This window comes from Salminus brasiliensis, chromosome 11, assembly GCF_030463535.1.
Source record: "Salminus brasiliensis chromosome 11, fSalBra1.hap2, whole genome shotgun sequence".
In the NCBI taxonomy this organism is placed as follows: domain Eukaryota; kingdom Metazoa; phylum Chordata; class Actinopteri; order Characiformes; family Bryconidae; genus Salminus; species Salminus brasiliensis.
The window spans coordinates 15,472,579-15,496,022 of NC_132888.1; the positions used below are offsets into that span (position 1 = coordinate 15,472,579).

The 23,444-nt window shown below is 42.0% G+C and overlaps 1 protein-coding gene across 12 annotated transcripts in view; it reads left to right on the forward strand.

Moving 5' to 3' along the window:
* Positions 1-23,444, forward strand: part of msi2b (musashi RNA-binding protein 2b) — a 297,133-nt gene that overhangs the window by 246,030 nt on the left and 27,659 nt on the right. For 7 of the 12 annotated variants that reach the window (XM_072691943.1, XM_072691935.1, XM_072691931.1 and 4 more), the window contains exons 10-11: positions 637-711; positions 18,285-18,404. In XM_072691943.1, the coding sequence (XP_072548044.1) occupies positions 637-711; positions 18,285-18,404 (195 nt within the window). The remainder of the gene's footprint in view (positions 1-636; positions 712-18,284; positions 18,405-23,444) is intronic. The other 5 variants (XM_072691937.1, XM_072691941.1, XM_072691938.1 and 2 more) reach the window with 2 other exon arrangements.

Genomic DNA, 23,444 nt, shown 5'->3' on the forward strand with positions numbered 1-23,444 from the left:
AGCTCGAGGATACCAAGATTTGAACCTTGTTGCATTGAGAGTTCCCCAGTAGTTTAAGCCGTAATAGTTTTTAATGAAGAAATATACAATTGCCATTGGCTGATACTGATCCGATATTGAAATGTTGCTGTAGTTTTGTTTTTTTGCTAAATCAAAATCACTTAAACTGTAAGCTTTTAATATTGATTCAACACTGGCAAGTGTTTGAGGTTTCAATATCAAGTTATTATTAGCCGATTTCAATGGTTTCCATAGCGAACTGGTAATGGACAATACTCAGTATTTAGATATCAGCATCAGTGGATATTTAGGGTTCCAATATCAAAATGGGGGCTTTTGTGTAATCTCTAGTCTTTGGAGCATCCTGACTTTCTAGAGTGGGTTCATAAAGCATGGCAACACGGTTCAATTAATGTAAACAATTCATGGAATAAAATCATGCTTCATTATCCTACAGTAAACTGAGGTTTAAAATGAGTAGTTTGTAGACATGAGGTTGTAATTCGCAATGTATGACAGTATAGGCGTAATACAAGTAACCCTACTTTAAGTTGTGTACTGATTGGTGTGACAGGGAATCGTTGGGTGGTCTGGACAATTTCTCACAAGACTTGATTTTTCCTCCTCTCCTTTCAGGTTACCCAAACATTGTAGCGACGTACGGCCGTGGATACACTGGCTTCGCCCCGAGCTACAGCTACCAATTCCCTGGTAAGTTCCATCTTGTTAAGCCCTGTATGTGGCTTCTCTCTCCTGCTGCTGTCTGGTAATGGCCTCCCTGCTGGTCAGCAAACACACACACCCACACACACCCTGCTTGTGCCTCCCGCTGAACCCCATGCTGAACATATACATACACATACGCACACAAACCCCTGCTTCTGCTGGAGTTCCCTACTGTAAAACTGCTGTGTCTTGTGAGAGACCGTCCAGTCATGGATAGTGTATACACAAGCACACACATTGGCCCTGCCTTCTATCAACGGCACATGCTGGGTAGCATTTGCTTTCAAAACTGTACACACTCTCTCTCTCTCTCTCACACACACACACACACACACACACACACACACACACACACACACACACACACACACACACACACACACACACACACACACACAGGGATAGCATACTGCTGATATATAGGTTCAGATAGATGAAATGAGAGGCTATAAAAAGGTGATGGGTAAACACATGCCATGTGATTCATGTGTTTCTCTTTGTTTTGTTCTCAAATCTTGGCAAATGCTTGAAATGACAGTGATTATGACAGGACAGTGGTGGTGCCAAGTCTTTTTGTCTGAAATAATGTGATGTGATTAAGTAACCTTATTATGTGTATCGTGACTCATTTCTTTGTGACGGGAAGAACGTGAACCAGATATAGTCCTGCCAAATACAGTGCACTCGACTATGATGCAGCATCCCGAGGCTTTCGAGCACTTTATACATGGATTTTCAGAGTGCTGTCTGTTAGACGTACACTATATGTCCAAATGTTTGTGGACACCCCTTCTAATAAATGCATTTGGCTACTTTAAATTGCACCCTTTGCAGACACATATGTACAGATGCACACACACACATGCACTTGTCTAGTTCCGGTACAGAAGTATTGCCAATATAACAGGAGCAAATAACCATAAATCTATTGGCACCAGGCCTAATGCCAGGAATGGGCTAGAGGGGTATAAAGCCCCCCAGCACTGAGTTCTCTGGAATGATGGTGCTCCATCCAATATTTTTGGGATGAGGTGAAGAGTTAGGGATGAGGTCAGGCTGGTGATAATCCCAGCATCCTGACTTTTAGTAACACTCATGTCGCTGAATGCATTCAAATCCTCACAGCAATGCTCCAGAATCTACTAGAAAGCCTTTCCTGGACAGTAAAGACAGTCACTCCAACAAAAGAGGAATTTTTAGTGCCCTTTATTTTGGAAGAAAAGAATCGAATGAGCAGGTGTCTCGATACTTTTGTCCATATAGTGTATGCCTGTTAGCAGGTGACCGGTAATATTTGGTGGCCAAAATGAAGACTTTGAGGCCTAAACATAGAAAAGAAACATGTTTGTTAAATATTGGTTGTCAATAATGATGCTTTGTTAATAATCGCCGGCACAGTGGCCTGTCCTGTGAGAAATATGTTTTGTTTTCCTTGTCTGTGTGGGTTTTCTCCAGGTACTCTGGTTTCCTCCCACTTCCCTAAAACAAACATGGAAGGTGATTTGGCCCTAGGAGTGTGTGGTACACTGTGATGGACTGGAGCCCTGCCCAGGGGGGTATTCATTCCTTACTCCCAGTGATTCCAGGTAGTCTCTGGAATAACCACTACCCTGTCTGAGAAGACAATGAATACGTTTCTTGTATTCATGTAACGTCCATGATTACTCTATAGAACTAAGTTTACTCATAGGCTGTCGGCAGAGCTGACTCTAGCAGTGCTCTGACAAGCAAAACCAATTCCATATCACAGGTAAAAAAGTCTCACAGTCTTGGTGACATTTGTTAAATCGCATGGGTAGCAGCATTTACAACTTCAAGTGGACCATCTCGGCCAGCTGTGTCCGAATAGTCGAATGAGACCTTCTTCCCTATCTGCTTTCCTTGTTTTGCTTGATCTCTAGCCCCTGGCTTCAGTAAATATACTGGCAGAGCTGATTAGCATGTGAGCTGACAGTGTTTTTTAGGCTTTAATTGCGAAATTTGTGAATGGAAATTATTACTCTCAGTGGGAAGAATCTGCAAAGCCAATGTTTAGTGGCCAAACTGTGAAATGCTGTAGCCTGGGGCTACAATGTTGACCCCCTGCTATTTGGATGCTTAACAGCTATCTCACAGGTAACTTCACAAGACACAAATTCATATGCTGACATGACGGTTGAGGGTGAAGATCTATGAATGCTGCTTTGACGTCACATGATTGTTTTGCTTTAAAACCGGGGTGCAAATAAACCTCAAACAAGTGTCTCTGGAAGAACCTGGTGTAGAAACGGAATGTTCCAGAGCTGCGGTGGATAGATAAATGAGAGAGGCAAGGGATAATGAGGGAGCCTGAATTGGCAGGCGCTTGAGAAAGCTCTGCTGTGACTAAGCCTGGAGTGGGGGATTAAAGTGGCAATGAAGGCCTCTCTCTCCCTCCCTCTTTCCTTCTCCCTTTCTCTTTTTCTCTTTTGCAGTTAGCCCTAGCCTAGCATTAGCCTCTTCAGCAGCAAGGTCTTGCTTAGAGTTAGTCTGCATGATAAAACTTTTATTTAGCTTAGAATCCAGATCTTTCGTCAATATCTCTGATCAGCATCTATAGGATCTCTGTGCGTCCATCCAAACGACAGATATGAGTCTCTGAAAAGATGCTAATGTTCCTCCGGAGCTGATCTTAAATATTTGAAACCTAAAAATAAGTATGGCTTAGAACATTAACTTAATACACAATACACTGTGTCCAAATGTTTGTGGACACCACTTCAAATAAATGCATTCAGCTGACACAAATGTGTAAGTATGCACCACAGTGTGTCTAGTCCCTGTAATGTCAATAGAATAGATCTCTCTGAAGCAGATGAACATGAACCTAGTGGCACCATGCCTAATGCCAGGTGCGGGCTAGAGGGGTATAAAGGCCCCCAGCGAAAAGGTGTGGAGCAGTGGAACTGTGTTCTCTGGAATGATGGTTTTCCATCCACTACTTTTGTGATGAGTTGGGGAGTTGAGAAAGAAGGGGGGGTGGTGATCATCCAACATCCTGACCTGAAACAGCATCCTATCCTGAAACAGCATCCCCTGCAGTACAAATGTGGTATGAATGTACACCCTTCATCTTTGTGTTCATTTAGTGAGAAACAGATCTAGATTATTGTCAGATTTATTTGGATTATTTCCAGTTATTTTATTATGCTTTTTCATCAAATTATATCTTCTAACTGGAAGAGATCTCTAAGCCTTTTCAAAATAAATGCAGTTTTTTAACCCTATTGTCCACATCTAGAGGCATGTTTAAAATACATACATATTTTATGTATTTATATTTAAACATATGCTAAATAAATGATTTAAGAAGGGATATGCACAGTTAGTAAAAGTAAAAATTAAGTAAATTAAGTAAAAAAAATAATAATAAAAGGTTACTAATAACTTTGCAGTTATTAAACACTTGTGGTTGTTTGATCACCCTACAATTGATCCATGCAGTTGGTCAGTGTTACACTCACAATAAATGTGTTGTGATACCATAAATACATGGTTCTGTTTAGACATTGACCCTGTGTAGGGCAGAACAGCTTGACCGGTGCTTTAAACTGCTTTGCCTTTCAACTTGTACTTGTAGTGCTGATCTATCTATGACTCACCAGACAGCGCGCTGCATAGCAGTCAGTGTCACCTGCGCTTTCGTTCCTCGAAAAAGAAACCCTTTCATTCACTCTCATTTAATCCCACAGCTTTCCTTGTGAAATTATCTTCCCCATGGCACTCTGAAAGAAGCCCCCCTATCTCTTCCATTTCAGATATTGTCAGTGACCTTGATGTTAAGCATACAGGGTGAATGAGCTTTTTCCAGACAACTTGTAGGGCCTGGGAATTTGCCTGAAGCTCAGCTGCGGTGAAGCTTCTCATTGCCTGTTGAGTAGAGGGAGGGTAATATTTTTTCAGGGCTCTCCTCGTAATCCATGCTGGTGACTGGATTTTGTAACAGGTCACTAGGAAACAGGCTGAATGTGTGTGTACCTAGGTTATCGCTTGCAGTGTTACTTTGCCACAGACAGGGTCGCTTGTGTGGAGATGAGGCTTGTGATAATTGAACACAGTATACAAAACAGCATATTAACATTTTGCTATTTTTCAGGGTCAGTCTTCTGTCTAAAACTGTTCTCGTCGGGGGGGGGGGGGGGGGGGTGTTGGGGGAGAGTGTGAGGCTTCTGTTGGACACCCACATTCTGATTATTGCCCTTGTTTTTCTATGGCAGTTTCTCAACCCTGGTCCTGGAGGCACCCTGCCCTGTACATATTGGTGGACTCCCTGCTTTTTACACAGCCCTTGCAGTCCTGAAAGGGCGTGCTTATGAGCTGATTAGTTGAATCAGATGTGTTGGGAGGAGGGAAAGCACTAAAATGTGCTGGGTGCTTCCAGGACCACTGTTTTAGGGGTTCTAGGGGTTTTGTGTTTTTTAGGGTTTTTTTTTTTTTTTTTTTAACAGGTGGCAAAAACTATATGTTCTACTGCAGGAATGTTATATTTGCATTTATGGCATTTAGCAGATGCTCATTTTTAAAGTGACTTGTAAGAAAGGTCTAGATGCTTGTCTTCCATCCATCTTGAAGGATGGTGAGTCAAGCCAAGCTGTACTTGAAGCTTGTACTTGAGCACTTGGTACTGATTGGATTTGACAATTGCTACTAGGTAGGATAGGGGCTGGTCCATTTCTGGCTTTGTAGACCAGTGACAGGGATCAGCTAGCAACCCCTAGCCCTAATCCTAATAATGGTTTTAATGCATATCTGCCTGTTCTGTGGCTTTTAAATCAGCTCATCTCCATATTAACTCAATGTGATTCTTTAGGATCTTGATTCATTTTGATCATTATAATATGATATTTTTTAATTATTGTTAAGTACACCTGCATAGCCACCAATACATCAGTGCATTTTTATGCAACTAGTATTTTGTGTCTCCTTAATGTGAGGAGAAATACTGCATACACTCCATAAGCTGACATGGCTTTCAGTAGCTATATTATGTAGTCTATCTAAAAAATACTGGGCTGATAAGCACTCCACTGGTGCTTTTGCTCATTTCATAAATGGTATGTTTATTTTATCATATACCAATAGAATATAGCTCTACTTTCTCCACATGTAGCCTTTGATTGGGTCTCACATTAACTTGCCTTTCCTCTCCATTTCCACCCAATGAATTGTCTCGTCTGCGCTCGGCCGTGATTTCCACCGCTGGACACGGCGTGCGCTGATGAGAGCTGAAGGACGCAGCGTAGTCAAGGTCACAGCCTTTCCCAGCCCAGCTCGTGCCGAGACGCGTAATAACCCTGTCTTTTAGCTCGCACTCCTCCATTCCCTTCTGCTCTCAACACAAGTGGAGGAGTGGGGGTGGGCTGGAATTGGCGCTTCACTTTTGATTAGGGCCCAATCAGTTATGCAAACAGAGTGGCTGTCAGGGACAGGCCCCTGTCGGCCCCTCCCGCCGGCCCGCCGGACAGATAACACGCCGGGGTTCGGAGGAAATTGGAGCACAAACAAACAAATAAAGCGGCAGCATGGCACGTCTCGCCGGCGTTCTCGGAGCAAAGGGAAGAGGGGGAAAATGAAGAGCGAGCAAGAGAGAGAGGACGGAACAGACCAGAACAGAGGTCTCTCCAGCAGCTGTGCCACCTCATCCTGCTCTTCACCCAAATTAGCTCTAATTGAAAAGGCTACTTATTAACCCAGTAGGCACCCATCAAATGCATTCAAGATGTTATGGGCTCAAAAATGGGCACTGCTGTGCTGGACATGCTCAACACACTTGAAGATGTCTTTACCCACAAACACACACACACACACACACTTTGTTTTTAGACTTTGTCAGAACATGTAGGACAAGTCATGCAGGTGGACCATGATGTCTCATATATGAGGTATCAGCATTATGTTATACTTGATTTTTGATTAGCTAAGCCTAAAATGCAGTATATGCAGTGCATAGCTTTAGGGCCTAGAAATAACCAGAGGATTGGGATCAGGGCTATTGGAGGCATTAGGTCACTTGTTATAAAAAAAAAACAATTACATGTATTTTGTACATGCCTCATCTAGTTCTGATCTGATCTTATCATATTTGCATATTGACAAGCATACATAATGTCCAACCTGCAGCAGTGAGACCAGTTCTCAGAAGGTAATGAAGCAGTCTAAGCGTCGGCAGTCTGGAAGGATTTTACAGTGGAAAAGGAAAGCTTTAGTGTCTGCAGCAGCAGTGTTTCCGCTGCCTGTGCTCTAAACAGGTTGTTCCACTTCCAGTCTTTTCTCTGCTGATTACAGCAAACCTCTAGAAGCAAGTTCAGAACACAACCAACATTCACAGAAACAGTGCATTCAACACAGATAGAATGGAGTAGCTTGTGTTTAGTAAAATAACACAAAAAATGACTTTTTTTCTTTCATTTTTTCTTAGACATTCTAGGTCAGCTTCTTTTCTGTTTCTCTACACTTTGTCCTGAAAATACACAAAAATAAACACACTATTGTTGGAACTACTCAGCCAGTTCGCATTGCTCTGCATGTAGTAGTTAGTAATCATTATGGTGTAATAAAAGTTTCAGAGTATAAGGGGTTAAAATGATCTATGGAGTGTGGATGTTTTTGTTTTTTGTTTTTTTTTCCGTTATTAACACAATTCCCAACACAGTCCTACAACTTTCAGCGCTGTACACATTTACTGATTGTGTTGGCTTTGACGTCACCTGACGTCTTCACTCCTCAACCCACTGCATCACCTGGTGAGCGGTACGGCATCCTACATTGTCTTGTCTGGCTGCATATGCAGCCAGTTTTTGCAGTTCTCCAACAAAGAAGGAATATGTCCCTTTAAAAACATTCAGAACAGCTGCAGAACATCAGTGAATGGTATGCATACATCTATCCAAGCAATACACTTTTGTGCAGTCAGATTCAAAAACCTGCAAAGCCCAGAAAGGACCAGCCCCTCCGTACTTAATGGCAATGGTCAAAAGCCGATCCGCATCAAGAGCCCTTCGTGCTTCAAGTACAGCTCGGTTTGACCCGCCATCCCTCAAAATCCAAGGAAGACAAGCGTCCAAGGAAGAAGGCTTTTTTCTGTCCTGCACCAAAGTGGTGGAACAAGCTTCCCCTGGGTGTCCGAACAGCAGAGTCGCTCGCTGTCTTCAAACGCAGACTGAAGACCCACCTCTTCCGAGAATACTTGGGTGAATAGTAGAGTGGTCACCTTATTGACTTGTGTTTAGTAGTGTCTAAACTTAGAGGTATCTTTGAATTTTAGCCTATTCAAACTAGCTGAGGTTTTTCTTGGGTAAATAGCAAAGCACTTTTGTAAGTCGCTCTGGATAAGAACGTCTGCTAAATGTCTTAAATGTAAATGTTATGAGACTTTCCTTAGCCAGGTCTAAACCTACACCATATTTTAACCTCAGTAACTAAAAAGGAATGCTTCTGTCCTTTCAGTTTTCCCCCCCCAAAAATTTCTTATACATGGTAAAATGTCCAAAGCATGCATGAAAACAAACAGCGCTCTCACACACACACACACACACACACACACACACACACACACACACACACATTTTAAAACTACTCCCGTTGGTTAATTCCGGCCTCTCTTTAAGTGCTGTGCATTATGCGGTGCAGCTGTTATGTGATTATTGAGTACACAGCGTGACCAGGAGTACAGGTCAGTATGAGGATGGACTCATGGAGATAGATGCTGCTGTCACACTCTGATGCTCCCTGCCTGCAGTAATCACTCCAATGAGTCACCTACACACTCACACACTCTGCTGGATCCTCAGCACTCATAACCAAGCTCCAGGCTGCAGAACCTATTTAACTAGTGCAGGTTTAATTACCTTCAGAAACGCAGATATTGATTTTGAACGGCAAAGCTGTCCAGAAGTTTTATTCGCTTCAATGTTTTTGATGCTTACGCTCATTTCAGACCCATGGTGGAAGATCGTCATTTGCGCTTCCATGACATTAGATCATTTTAACATGTGCACCATGACCAGCATTAGTTTCCTCAGTGTCTTGTTGCCTTGGAGGCAGGCTTGCATTTTCATTCCTCAATTTAGCCACCAAGGACAAGCCTAGCTTCCTCAAATGAGCTCGCTTAGATAGCAGGATGACAGGAGGATGACTTTCCGCTGCCCTCCGGGTTAATCCCCATGCCCCTCAGCCAGTGAAATGCTACTCATCTGTCTGGTAATTGCTTTCGTCAAGGAGGTGGCATCGAGTAAAATGGGGCGCCAGGCTGCGCTTGGAGGAGAATTTCCCCTCCTATGCTTTCTCACTGTATCTCGCCTCTGCACTTTTATACCTACCCACCAGGACAGACGTTCCAGAACAGAGTCTTTCATGTGTTACAGCATTACACAGCACGATATGGAGCCCGACATACTAGTATTGCTTTCATATTGCTGCATCTTGTGATTGTCATCCACCTCACACATGTTAACATGTAACATTTAGCAGGGAATCAACTGTGGAAAGCCAAATTTACCGCAAATGTGTCATCCCACAACATACAGTGCATCCTTACAATGATCGATTGCAAGATAGCTGTTTATACTTTCCATGAATATCCAGTCACTGTTATCAGACTGTGGTAATCAGATCCATAATCTATTCAAGAAATTGCACATTTCCACATGACCTGGGTATGTATTAGCTGCATTGTGCTGTACACCTAGACTATTCTCCATTACTTATTTTACTGCTACAGAAGTCTCTAACTCAAGCCTAGAGTCTCACAATGGGTAACGTTGGATTACATAAATACCTTGATTCAACCAAAAGACACCCACATAGACTCTATACTGGGACTATAGCAGAGTCTGAGACTCGCCTTAGACCTTGGCCCCTAGCCAGCTCTTAACATGTACATTTTTAAAGCTGTTTCAAAGCCAGCGATTATTTTCGCCTAGTAATATGCTACCATTACTTTCTATAAATTAGAATTTTTATAGGACACCACAAAGCTGGCCTGTTTACCTAGTCTGTATTTGTTCCACAGAATAGACCCTGTGGGTTGTTCTTTGTTGCTGGGCCTCATGTTGAGAACATTTTCCTTACTGAGCAGTTTTATAGGCTCTCATAAAGCACTCACCCAGCTCTGCCTCTATTCTCTGGGGAATTTCTCCTTCACTTTCCCCTAAAACGTGCACCTTGCGTCTTCTACATCCTTAAGATACGTACGTTCTGACATGTATCTCATTAACTACATTAGGCTGTTTAGGCCAGTTCTAAGTGGCCATTATATTTTTATCCCTGAAGCCCACTTATAATGTTTGTGCGGGTTTATGTACCAAACCAGCCATAATTTACTTTTTTACATTTACTTTTTACATGACCATTTTTCAACCTCTCTTTATTCCTTTGTATTAAACAGGCTGGTATGTTATTGTGCATTTAAGACTGGTATATGTAAATAGGGTATGTTGTGACTGGCTGGACCTTTCACAAGTCAAATGAGGCACATCATATTCGAAAAGCTGTCTTGGCCACAATGTACACGACAGGCTGAACAGTAGTTTTGACTGAAATCCACAGAGATGTCGGGAAACACCTTTTGAAGGCCGCAGTACATTTACTTCCACCAGTTTCCTCCTCATTTTGCACAGCAGTACCAATAATACTCTCCTTTTCACTTCACCTGAATGGATGAGTTAAACTGCTTCTGACTACATGGATGAAAATGGAAGTTCTTGGTGGTGACATCACAGCTCCAATGAATATAAAAAGCTTAGTTTTCATATAGTTTAGTTCACTCTAAGTGAGTGGAGAGTGAACTCCACTTTTTATAATTTAACTAAAGTTCTACTTTATTGATCTGCTTACAAGGGAAATTGGTCATTTTCTGTGTAATCGTGCCCAGTTTGGAAACAGCACAGCATTGCCAGCTGAGCGCTGCCAGGGACAGAAGGGGGGTTAAGTGCTTTGTTCAAGGGTACAACCAGGAATACCCAATCACTCCTGGGATTTGAACCTCTTTTACTATAGGCTGCTGGCCATCTTAATGTTTAAAAATGTTCATAGGACATCAAACCCAGTGGAAATTCCGTTTTCTCTGATGTGTGGCCTTTAAGTCTATGAATCAAGCAATCAGGTTTGTGTTTTTGCTTTATTGTGTACAGTATATCCTCTTAATTGCCAGCCAGGTCTGCTAGTATGACACCCTACTATGAGGCTGTTGTGCAGTGCTATGGAAAGGGAACACGGAGCCTGAGTATACTGTGTACCCTTGGATGATTGATGCACTGCTGAGGTCTAGTCATGCCTTATGCGTTCAGAAATGGCTCTGTGAAATGCACTATTAGTCAGACGCCATGTCACTTCTTGTATGTGATGTTCTTAGGGGATGCTGATATATTGTTGCGTTTCCCTTCAGAACCTGACAAACTATACTGCAGATATTACTCGAGAAGAGCTTTTGGTAGAGCAGTATATTGTAAAGCATACAGGGTTACTTTTGCATTCTTCTTACCTGAAATTTGAACCTGTCGTACCATTAGGTTAACGCCCCCCCCTAATGTTGAACCATGTTCACAAAGTACATCAAAAAGTGTGTTATTAGTTACATTTCAAAAACACAAGCTGTGTTGCGTCATTCTTGGAACAAACCCTAATGTACCTAGCATTGTATGCTGGAATCAGAAGCAATCCGGACACATTTCTCCTGTATGTTATGTAAGAAACTGCAGTATGAGCCTAAAGATGTAGTGTACAGGCCTGAGAATAGAAAAATGCAGAATTTAATTTACTTCTCTACCTCATGTGTAAGCATTAGAGGAAGGATCACGCATTACTATTGAGAAGCTTCCTTTAACAATGTCAGCAGACACAGCAGCTAGATGGGTGCAGAAGCCTTTAACATGTGCTGAAAGAATATTTCCCACTAAAATAACTCTAATGTTTAAACTCTCAGCAGCAGAGAAGACAGGGTGTAAAGTGTGCCGTGATGCAGCTTCAGTATGCACTTAGAGACAGTATGTCTCTTTGCCTCTGAACCTTTAGTTTGTGTTTTGTCGCAAGCCTGTTTGCTGCTTCTTTAGTAGACCTGCAGCTTTAGAAAATCAGAAGTTTCAGGTACATTGTGGGCGTGTATTTCCGCCACATCAGGAGACGTTGTTGCACTGCACCTCTACACCTGTACATCTGGCACGCAGTGTCGCTGAGGCGAAGCACCACTCCAAAGCACCCATTTGGAGAATCTTCAGCCTGCTAAACATGAGCGTGAGTTTTTAGGTTTGGTTTTGATATGACGGTAACTGTAGATTAGCAGTACCTTTACTGCAGGCTTACAGAAAAATGTCCACATCCCTTTTTCAGTGTATTTCAGAGTATTGCTCAAGTAGACTGACCCACGTGCAACAACCCACATAATTAATGTCAGAATGTTCAGTTCGTACCCTACTCAGAACAGCTCAACCCCAGGAGTCATCATTAACCCACGGTGCTCACGCCTGTAATTCGTAGGGCTGAAGCCTGCAGAACTTTGATGGGCACCACAGTGGCATGGTCTGTGTAGCTTTCACTATCAGCGCACTCATTAGGCGGAGATGTAGGTGCGAGTGTCTGAGGTGACCCAGTTCGCTGCCCATCAATGGCACTGTTGCATTCTTGCATTCAGATTCCTCATCGGCCAGGTGCAGCTTCTCTTTGATAGCTCGACAGAAAGGCCTTCTTGAAAGCAATCCCAGTCAAGGGCTTCTGCTGGAGAGGAATGACTCACCTCTTGTTTGCAGGATGAAAAGATGGTTGCTGGAGATTGTATTCCCTTGCTTTTTTCCCTTTTTTATTAGCCACCTTCCTTAATCCACCCCTCTCCCTGTGGCTTTCATACTGCTTGAATCGACTAATAAGTCTTTCTCAGAGTGTCCTTGAAATGAAGGAGGCCATAGTTCACATTATTTGATTCATTTTCTTTTAGTGCTTAAATGATGTTTTAATACATTCAGAGCACCATTCTGCAGATTTATTGCAGATTCTGATGAAGAAAAAAAAGGGAGTAAATTGTGGCGTAATGTGAACACTTGGCATGAGTGACATACTAATATCGTAGCAGCCTTGATTATGCATGCACGTAACTGCTCATGCTAAAGCATTTGATATTCTGGAACCATATGTATTATATAACTTTGTTCAGGTAGAAGGAGAGTGTGGAGAACACTTAAACAGCATTTGAAAAGAAATAAACCAGCAAATGTAAGCAAGGGTGACCGCTACGTTACTGGCTTATGCAGTTCATTATTAGGAAGACATCTTAAGAAAAGAGAGAGAGAGAGAGAGAGAGAGAGAGAAAGAAAGAGAAAGAGATCTCCTCCAGGGCTGCAGGGTGGAACAGATGTGTCCTTGTCCCCTCTCCAGGCCACGACGGCCCAGCAGAGCACAGCCACTGACAGGGCAAACAGGCTGGAAAAAAGGGAGAAAAATGGAAAGCTAAATATTGGCTTTATCTCTTCGGTAATAAAAGGCCCATGAAATTGATTTGATGCTGCCAAGGCTCTCCCGAGTGGAGTCTTATGCCCGCAAATGCAAAACAATGAGCCGGCGCAATCTATTAATTAACCGCCTTAATTAATCCTAATCCAACAAAGTTAATCTCTTCCTAGAACTTGCTGGATCCACTGCACAGGTGTCTACTTGACTTAACCCTCATGTGGCAGTGAGGCTTAACAAAGAAGGCTGAAGTGCGAGGTTGTTCTGAGTTTAATAGACTCTCGGTTGGCCTTTATGATGCAAACAAGTCTGTTTACCATTGGGTGGAAAACAAGTGCTGGGGAAGTTGATAAATGGGATTTAAACAATGAACTTGATGAAATCTCAGTAAGTAAATTAATAATGAAAGAACACGCTGCCTGAAATGATGATGGAATACACAGATTCTTTCTTTACCGCTTTCCCCAGATGCACTCCATCAGCTAAGACATGTTTGCTATCTGAAGTTCGCTTCTTTAGTTTAGAACAGCTAACGTCACCAATCTCCGTAAATACACGCACATTGCTGTGGGGATTTGATTGCATTCAGCAACAAGAATGTTAGTGATGAACTCCCCAAGTCATCCCAACAGTGTTGGATGGAGCAGTCATTCCAGCTCAATGCTAATCTTTATCTGCCCCCATTTTATCGGCAGTCCTACTTTACAGGGACTAGACAAGCTATGTGTTGGTGTGCATTTGCACATCTGTGTCAGCAACGAGCGCAACGTGAAGTAGCTGAATGCAGTCATTAGAAGGGGTGTCCACAAACATTTGGACACAGTGTAAGTCTGTTATTAAACCTGTATTGGCTCATGGACCAAAATTGCTGTTTGTAAGATGGTGTAAAAACTGAAATGCCTCTGTAAAACCCAAAGACACTCATTTGGAGGGCCTGAGATTTGTTATTTGCGTTTGGTGGCTTTCTGCGATATTAGTATTGGGGATAAGACAATATTGCAATAACAATGTAATAATTTATAATGTAATAACAAGTAACACTTACATATTGCACAGCCCCAGTTCTTATTCTATGTGCCACAGGGAAGGTTTACTTTGATGGTTCTTTTCACATTGTGTATAGAGAATATGAAAAAAGGGTTGAACCCTGGTTACATGAGCTGTATCATGACAAAAGGGCTGTAAACTGCAGCTCATCTGCTAGTACCGGAGTCCAGTATCGTTCCTGTACAGGTCCTTATATAGGTTTAAGACAAGTAAGAGCAGTACATTTCAGACCTTTTAGGCCACTTACTACAGCTTTATCACATTCAGTATCCCTTCATTGCCATATATGGCAGTTTAACAGCATTGTTCTGTCTCTCTGTTAAACACATTCTAAACTCTGCTTTTTGATTAGGCATTAGCAGCACATAAAAGGTTATTAAGGCCACTAATATGAGGGTGGTGACAGAGGGGGGGAGTCTGGGTTGAAGAATAGTAGGGAACCCATAAGAGACAAGGCTAATTACCATCCATTTCTCTATCTGAACCCAACCATCTGCCAGTGTCAGCCGCTTACTGTCTATTGGCTTTCAATCATGAACGGACCGCTGCAGCCAAAGATGTGTGTTTTAATTAGGGAGCTGCTGTATAATTATATTTATATTTTAATGATGACTTTGACAGAGTGTTTGAGTGGATGTCCTTCATTGTTCGCTAAAATGATAATATTTAATTATGATGTTTGAACACCCCAGATTTGGGCGCTCAAGTGGTTTTCTGTCTCTTTGACTCACTCACACACACACACACACACACAGGCCCTCACACACACAGGCCCCCCCACACACATACAAAGCTATGGGGAGTGCTTTGATTCTCTCATCTTGCGCAGTTCTGCCAGTACATGTGCCTGTTCCATCTGCAAGCAGAAAGTCACGCACCAGAGTTGGTCAGCTGCGTAAGCCCTATTTAAGATGCATTAGTTTTACCTGAAGAGGCCTGAAACAGCAGCTTAATCATCATCGTTCGTTAATTAAAGTTAATAATTCTGTATTTCACATATGCACTAATAAATGGTACAATTTAAATGAGTAGCAGTTTACTTGCCTAATTCTTAACTGTAGTTTTATATTGCTCAGGTATGATATTTAGAATTCATTATATACCTTATTAACCTATTAACTTAATTATAACTTAATTGTTAAATGGCTCATTAATGTATGCCTATATTAACTTATAACATATTACACTTAAATATTTGAAATATATTACATGTAATGGCTGATCAGTGTACATTTGCAGTTTTGGTATTAGTTAATGATGAAGTTGCTGTTTGTGTTGCTTCTTACAATCGTGTATTACCAGTAATTTACTCCAGTACAAATCTGCAGTGTCTGTCATTTTTACATTTCAACAGTAAGAATTGATAGTTATGAACAGTATTAAGTCAATGTTATTGATTATATTGAATACATTTTAATACAAGTTATCTGTGGCAATTTTATTTTATAGATAATTTATACCGTACAACAGAACTTCCATCCAGCTTTATTACTGCTCTTCAAACACATGTAACCTGAACCGTAATCAAAAGTCCTTAAAATCTTTTATTAGTATAGGACCTTACGTTATGTGGAGATCTTGTAAACCTTAAAAAGAATCTTTATAGTCACAGATCTCACTTACAAATGTGATTCTTTATCAATCATACATAGAAAGGTTCTTTAGAGAACAAAAAGTGATTCTTCGATGACTTCGCTTTAAAGAACCCTTTTTGACACCTTTACATGTATATGTACCTGTTCCTATCCTCTACAATAACAAAGGCCTAAAGTAAATTAAAGAGCACTTAAAGGCGAGCAATTAATCCCAGATGCCTAATCTACTAATAAGAGCATAAAGGGCCAGTAAAACATGGAGCCAGTCTCGCCTGGGCCTGCTCACAAATCACCCCCGCTGTGCAGCACCCCAGGCCCACCGTGGCTATAGCTGCTATTCACGCTGCCTGGAGACCAAATTATCCTCCTGATTGATTGAGTTCCAAAGCATAAACCGCCATGACCGGCGACGGAGGAAGATTCGCCCGTTCGGCTTTACGACTTTCTCTTCATTCTCCCCCCTCTCTCTCTCTCTCTCTCTCTCTCTTCCTCCCCACCATTTCCCCGCCCTAACATAAGCGGTGTCGGAGAGATAAGTGACTTAAGTGGACTACAAAGTATTGAGATTGTGTAGCCATTTCCATATCGCCTTTGTGCTGCGAGCGTTGATCATAGTTGGACTTCAACCCAGCACTGTTCAGCTCTGGATGGATTTCTTTGGCGTCCAGTTACACAAACAGTCCAGCAGTGGTGCCCGTTGTTTATTTACTCAGCTTCTGTTATGACAGCTTTTCTACACTAGGATACAGACAGCATAATTGCTGGTCTATAAATACAGTGTCTTACCTCCTTCATTTATGGTATTAACAAACGACTGAGCCTTCTACTAATTTTTTTAAACTGCAAAATCAATGACACACCGTCTGGAAAGCGCTACTCCCACAAAAGATTACACAGCACTGCGCAAAATGTCCTTAACCGCGTGCTGAACATTGCATTGATTTGCAGGCCGTTCAAGAGCTCCTTTGAAACGGTCTCTTTTAACGTGCGTATCTTAACCCTACTTACTTACTGTCTTCGACTGTTGCGCAGTGCGGAGATCGCTAATGTCATTGCATTTCACAGGATTGCAGAACCCTAATCAATTTATTATAGCAAATGGGCGTATAAGCTGGCTATCGTATCTGAAAAGCTCATCCGCATTTGTGGCCTTCCCGGTGTGTGCTCTGAGCAGATAAGCAGGGAATGACGACATGGCCATCCATGCAAAAATACTCAAGAGTGCATTAGGGCCACTGTAGCCTCCTCAAAATATTAAAGGCAGTTACTGATGCCAACACCAATACACTGCAGAGTGCCCGCAGTACCCACAGGCAGCAAATCACATTCCAATAACTTTAGAGTTAGTGACAGAGAGCTGAGCTACAGCTAGATTACACTTGGGCTGCTTTTCTTCACTCCTCATACATCAACCCACAGCTTACTTCTCTCTACCACTCACTCCCTCCACTGTCGTCTCAACTTTTCTCCTTCTCTCTGATTCTCCTGCAATCTCTTTATCTGTTGTCTCAACCTGTCTTTTGTCTCTTCACCTTTCATCTTCCCTTTTCTTTCTTCTTTCTATCTTCTCCTCTCCTTCTCCTCTTCTCCTTCTTCTTTCTATCTTCTCCTCTCATCTCGCCTCGTCTTTTTTTCTCTTTAATGCTGTTTTCACTTCCCCCTTTTCTCCTTTCATCTCCCCTCGTCTCTTCTCTGCTCCCTTTCTCTTCTATTCTGGTCTCTTCCTTTTCCCCCTTTTCTGCTTTCATCTCCCCTCGTCTCTTCTCCCTTTCTCTTCTATTCTGGTCTCTTCCTTTTCCCCCTTTTCTCCTTTCATCTCCCCTCGTCTCTTCTCCCTTTCTCTTCTATTCTGGTCTCTTCCTTTTCCCCCTTTTCTCCTTTTATCTCCCCTCGTCTCTTCTCCCTTTCTCTTCTATTCTGGTCTCTTCCTTTTCCCCCTTTTCTCCTTTCATCTCCCCTCGTCTCTTCTCCCTTTCTCTTCTATTCTGGTCTCTTCCTTTTCCCCCTTTTCTCCTTTCATCTCCCCTCGTCTCTTCTCCCTTTCTCTTCTATTCTGGTCTCTTCCTTTTCCCCCTTTTCTCCTTTCATCTCCCCTCGTTTCTTCTCTGCTCCCTTTCTCTTTTATTCTGGTCTCTTCCTTTCCCCCCTTTTCTCTTTTCATCTCGCCTTGTCTCTTCTCCCATTCTCCTTTTCTCTTCTCATCTTATCTCTTTTCTTCTTGTCTCCTCTTGTATTTTCTATTCTCAGCTTTCTCTTCTTTTCTCTGCATATCTTTTCTCATCTCGTCTCATTTCATCTCCTCTTATCTCGTCTCGTCTATTCCTTCTCGCTTTATCCCAACTTATCTGTTATTATCTTTTGTCCTTTTTCCTCTTTTCTGTCCTCTCTCCTATCCTCCCCTCAATTAACCACTCTTGTGTGTGTCTCTCTCTCTCTCTCTCTGTCTCTCTCTGTGTTCTGCAGGTTTTCCTGCGACAGCGTATGGTCCTGTGGCGGCGGCGGCAGTGGCAGCAGCGCGTGGCTCAGGTAGGGCGGCCCGTGGAAGAGGCGGCTACGCAGCATACCCGCACAGCACAGGGCCAGGTAAACGCTCTGGCCGATTTATCTGTGTGGCTGCCCCGCTCTCCATGCTGCTCTTAACTCTAGCCGCCTCTGTCCTCTCTCTCACATACACATATACACACACACGCACACACACATACATACCGAAACAGATACACACAACCACAGACTGTGTACATAGAGGGGAAAAGGCAGGACTTCAGCCCCCTGCCTTCCTTTCCTCCTCTCCTAACCTACAGTAGGTGTGATTAATGGTGTTAGTAGAGGTTGCCCCTAGCAACTGATCTTACACCAGTTTTGCCTTCTCCATTATCTATTACAAATGCCAGTATGTGTAGCGGCAAAGCTGGTCATAGATCAGTGCTTAGGGCCAAGCTCTGCTTGCACAATTCTATGTACTTTTTTTGCTGCAGTGTTGTTTTCCTAACCCCACACATTGCCATCAAACACAGAGTATCTTCATTTCTCATTGTGTTTAATAGAGATGTTGACACCACAGTCTCTTCCGATACTCCGATACTGCGCTTTTACAACCCTAGAGGAAAGAAAGGCGTAGTCAGCATCACCTACTGTGCGAAGGTGTGCAGAATTAGGCTATTTAAGATAAAGGATTTGTGTATGTAGTGCAGTATGTAGCCTGTAGTCAGTGGGTTGTCTATATGTGGCTTCCGTTGTTACCATGTGACGACCTTTACTTTGCTGTCCAGTCTTGCGTTTTTTCTCTTGCTGTTGTCCTGATCGGATCACTGCCATATCTAGGTTTTATGTAGTCCATCTGTGCTTAATCACTCCAGCTTCTGGCCACAACTGGCCATCAGTGTCTGAACAGCAGAAACACTGAGGCTGCACATTTAACGGTATCCCAGCCTCCCTTCTGACCACAGCTATCGATCCATTGGCCAGATAGCTTAATCAATCAATCTGACTTTGTTCGTAAGACACAAGGATACTTAAATAAATAAACAGAGCTTGTTGGGGAGGGGGGTAGTGGGTGGTAGTGCACAGCACTCTCCTCACTGGCCTTTACTGCAGCGACTGGCCTTTAGCGCAGCAGGAAGTGATGGCCTTGTCTAATTGCCTGTCAGAAAGTGGGGTCTGAGAGCAAGTTTGATGTGGCCCCAGATTCTGACAGCTCCCACAGGCTCACACACACACACGCACGTGCGCACACACACACACACTCTTTTACTCTCCCTCACACGTGTGCACAAAGCCTATCCTGTGCACACATATACACAAGCATGTATATGCACTCTCCTGCAAAGCAGCACACACTCCAGCGCACTCCATTGACACCTGCTCTCAAGCAGACAGCCATCCAGCGCGGTGTAATTCGTAGACAGGCGTAAAAGTGGCTGTGCGCGCAGTCTGACGGAGTGCAGCCGACAGAGCGTGAGCCAATCAGTCATGCCTCTCCATTCAATCAGACGTGTCTGATTCTGATTAGTGCCCCCGCTAAAGGAACTTAGCCTGCGGAGAGAAAAAAAAAAACACCACACTTTGCATCTTCTTTCCGTTTATGGGTGTGAATTATGCCAGGCTTGTTCAGAGAGTGCTGTAAGGATTAACCCCTAAAACCCTAGACGTGTTCTTTAATCAAGACTTTCAGTCATTTAGAAACGGATGGTATTTTATTTCAGTATGTAAGAAAGTATTGGAAAGTAATTCAGGAAAGTAATTCAGTATTAGAAAGTAACTCTGGAAATACTATATTTTACTAAAATATACTTACTTCAGTGAGTTATTATGTAATTCAGTAACAGGCATTACATGTAACGTTATTTTTTTATTTACATTAATTAATTGCTATAAATGACTCCAGTAAGGAATATTATACAGTACATAGGATGTTATTATACACTACATTGATGAGCAACTAATTATAAGACTTTAATATATTTAATACATTTAGTGCATTAATATACAATACTTCAGTATGGTATTGTACAGTACATAGGTGAGTAATCAAATTATTGCACAGTACTTTAAGTAAATTATTATACAGTACTCAAGTACATTATTTTACAAAACTTTAGTAAGTTATTACACAGTACATGGTAAGTTATGCTGTTATACTTTTTACAGTACTTTAGTAGTATTATACAGGATATCAGTAAGTTAAACTGCACTTTGAAAGTTATCATAGAGTACATCACTAATAGGTTATTATACAGTACTTTAGTAAGTTATACAGTACATTGGTGAGTTATTATACTGTACTTTAGCAAGTTATTGTACAGTACGTCAGTACATTGCAGTACCTTATTAAACAGTACTTTAGTAAGTTATTATATAGTGCGTAACTGGGAAGTAAGAATTTCAGTAAATTATTCAGTTATTCATTATACTGTGAAACTAAACTAAACTGAACTATGAGTGAAAATGGAAATGTAGGACCACATATGGACCCTTAGTATTTAATGTGTTAAATGAAACTGAATATTGGTGGCTAACTGCAGTGTGCTAGTTATTTAGAAGGCTTTCAGTGTGTTAAGGCAGTTACACAGTGGACACTGTGTAAACAAAATAACTGTAAACAACATAACTGTGTATAATGTTTGGATATATATTTAAAGTTGAACTATTTACACATCATTTTTAAATGCTAAATATTCAGATCTTTTTTTCTCTTAACCAAACTACACATGACAGATGTGATGCACTGCAAAAACTAAGAAATCAGCAGAATGTCAAGTAACTGATATCTTTTGATCTTCACAGAAACAACAAATGGTGCTATTGGGCAGGTGACTCAGTTTGGAAATGTGAAAGGAAAGTCTAGAGAGTTTCAGCTCCTCATTCAGCTTAGTCTAAGCAGCTTTTGGAGATGCAACACCACATATGATGAAGCAGTGGGCAAACTAAATATTCGGACATGAAGTAGAAAAAGCTGGGACACAGTAAGGCAATATGGTCGTCCCAATGCCTACTTCAGTGTTGCATTTTTTTTTTGTTGACTAAAAAGTTACATTTGATGTGCAAGAAATCAGAGATCAGTTATACATGACATTATAATAAAGTCACACTCACAGTCTTAGAGGCCTTTATGAAATAGGACTGTGCTCTCTCTGAGGCTGACTCACAGCATAGGTATGGATTCCGTCTTTTAGTGGTATATTTTTGCTCCTCGATTGTGGGTTGAAATCTGACAGAGTCACAGTGTGTTTCATGGCAGGGCGGAGCGAGGAGTGAGTCAGTGTGGTAGAAGTGGACTGGTCAGGCTGTGATAGTGGATTGCCTCTGTGCTGCTGTCTGAAGCTGACGGGCCGGGCGCGCTCCGTCTGCTGAGTGACGAAGTCTCTCTCCGCGGCTGCAGTGTGACAGAAGCGGGGAAGCCATTGAGACAGAGTGCTGACATTTAACGATGACCTTTTCGTGGGACTTCATCATCTATTACCCAGCTGATCTAAGCGCCAGGATGAATTTATACACCCCTGCTGTGCATACATTTACTGCTAGGTGGAGGGTGAGATGCATTTGTGTGGGCAGTGTGTTAAAAGCCAGTCACTCAGCACCAGCACTAACTTAGCTGCAAAGCACACAGCGGATGACTCCAGCTGAGTCTAAAGTGGTCAAAGTGTTGCTTTGGACTGCCAAGGCTTAATGTGAAGTCAGGCTTTCACACCGCACTTATGATAGCAGGCTTTCAGAGCTGTTCTCCGCCAATATCAGATCAGATTCTTTACAAATTAACGTCTGGTACAGTCCCTAGTGCTGCCTTCACTAGTTCAGTCCTACAACAACACTGTACTACAGCTGTACTTGACAAAACTGCAGGCTGGGCGGTAATTCTAGTAAAACGCTGAACATTATAGTTGTATTTCAGAGTGATTTTCTGTAGCTGTTACCCATCTCTAGTAATGGTCACCAGAATTGAAGGTAAGGTAAGACTACCAGTAGTAACATTAGAGGAGATACTGATGTACTGATACATATGTACACACACCCGCTCACACTACATGGCCAAATGTTGAACACCCCTTCTAGTGAATGCATTCAGCTACTTTAAGTCACACTCATTGCTGACCCAGGTGGGGGCTAGAAGGGTATAAAGCCCCCAGTGTTGAGCTTGGTGTTCCCTGGAAAGATTGTGTTCCATCCAGTACTTATGGGGTGTGCTGGGGAGTTAGAGATGAGGTGGGAGTGGTGATCATCCATCATCCTGACCTCACTAATGTTCTTGCCAGTGAATTTAATCAAATCCTCATAGGTAAGGTGTCCCAATACTTTTGTTTAAACAGTTTGATGAAAAACTGAGCTTAAGTCTATTTTTGCACAAATCACAAATACCAACAAACGTCTGCTTGGGGAAACTCAGTATTGCTTGTAGTCACTCTTATTGCCCAGATTAATGCTTTTTAACATTTTGCTCAGGGTCCAAATACTTTTGCTGTGTATCTGTATATATATATATAGATACATATGTTTAACAAATACTGTACATGCATTGTACTGTGGATGAGAACATTAGCTATCTGTGCTGAGATGTGTATAATGTATAGTTAAGCTTATGGTCTCAGTGATTACCAGTTCATTTTCTAACTACATAATAAGTTAATTGCTGCAATTTATTTAATGTGGAAATTTCAGCGAGGACCAGGGAGCATGTGGTCATGTCATTTAGAGTTTTCTAATGAATTTTCTCTAATGCTCTAAATGCCTCTCTGAGTGCTTGGAGATTAAGTAAAATCTGGACACTCCTTCGAATTTCTGTCCAGCCCTTACGTGACTTTTATTTGAAGGTTTGAACCAGGCTCAGGTGAATGATGTGGCAGCCCTATTTGCTGCTAGAATTATAAAGCCACTCTTTAAAAGCCTGATTCTGCACTGGGTGGAAATTGCCTGGAGGAGATCTCTTTACTATGATTTATGAAGGGTGTGATCATAAAACAAATGGTACGTAAGCTTTAGCCAGGTGAAATAGAGTGTTCAGTGTGGTTAGTCCTCAGAGTTTATAAAAAAAAAAAAAAGACACTCTACTACTGCATTGGAATTGATATTTCCTCAAAGAGTAGATCAGGTGCTTGACATGTTGATTCGAGTAGTATGATCTTAAAAATG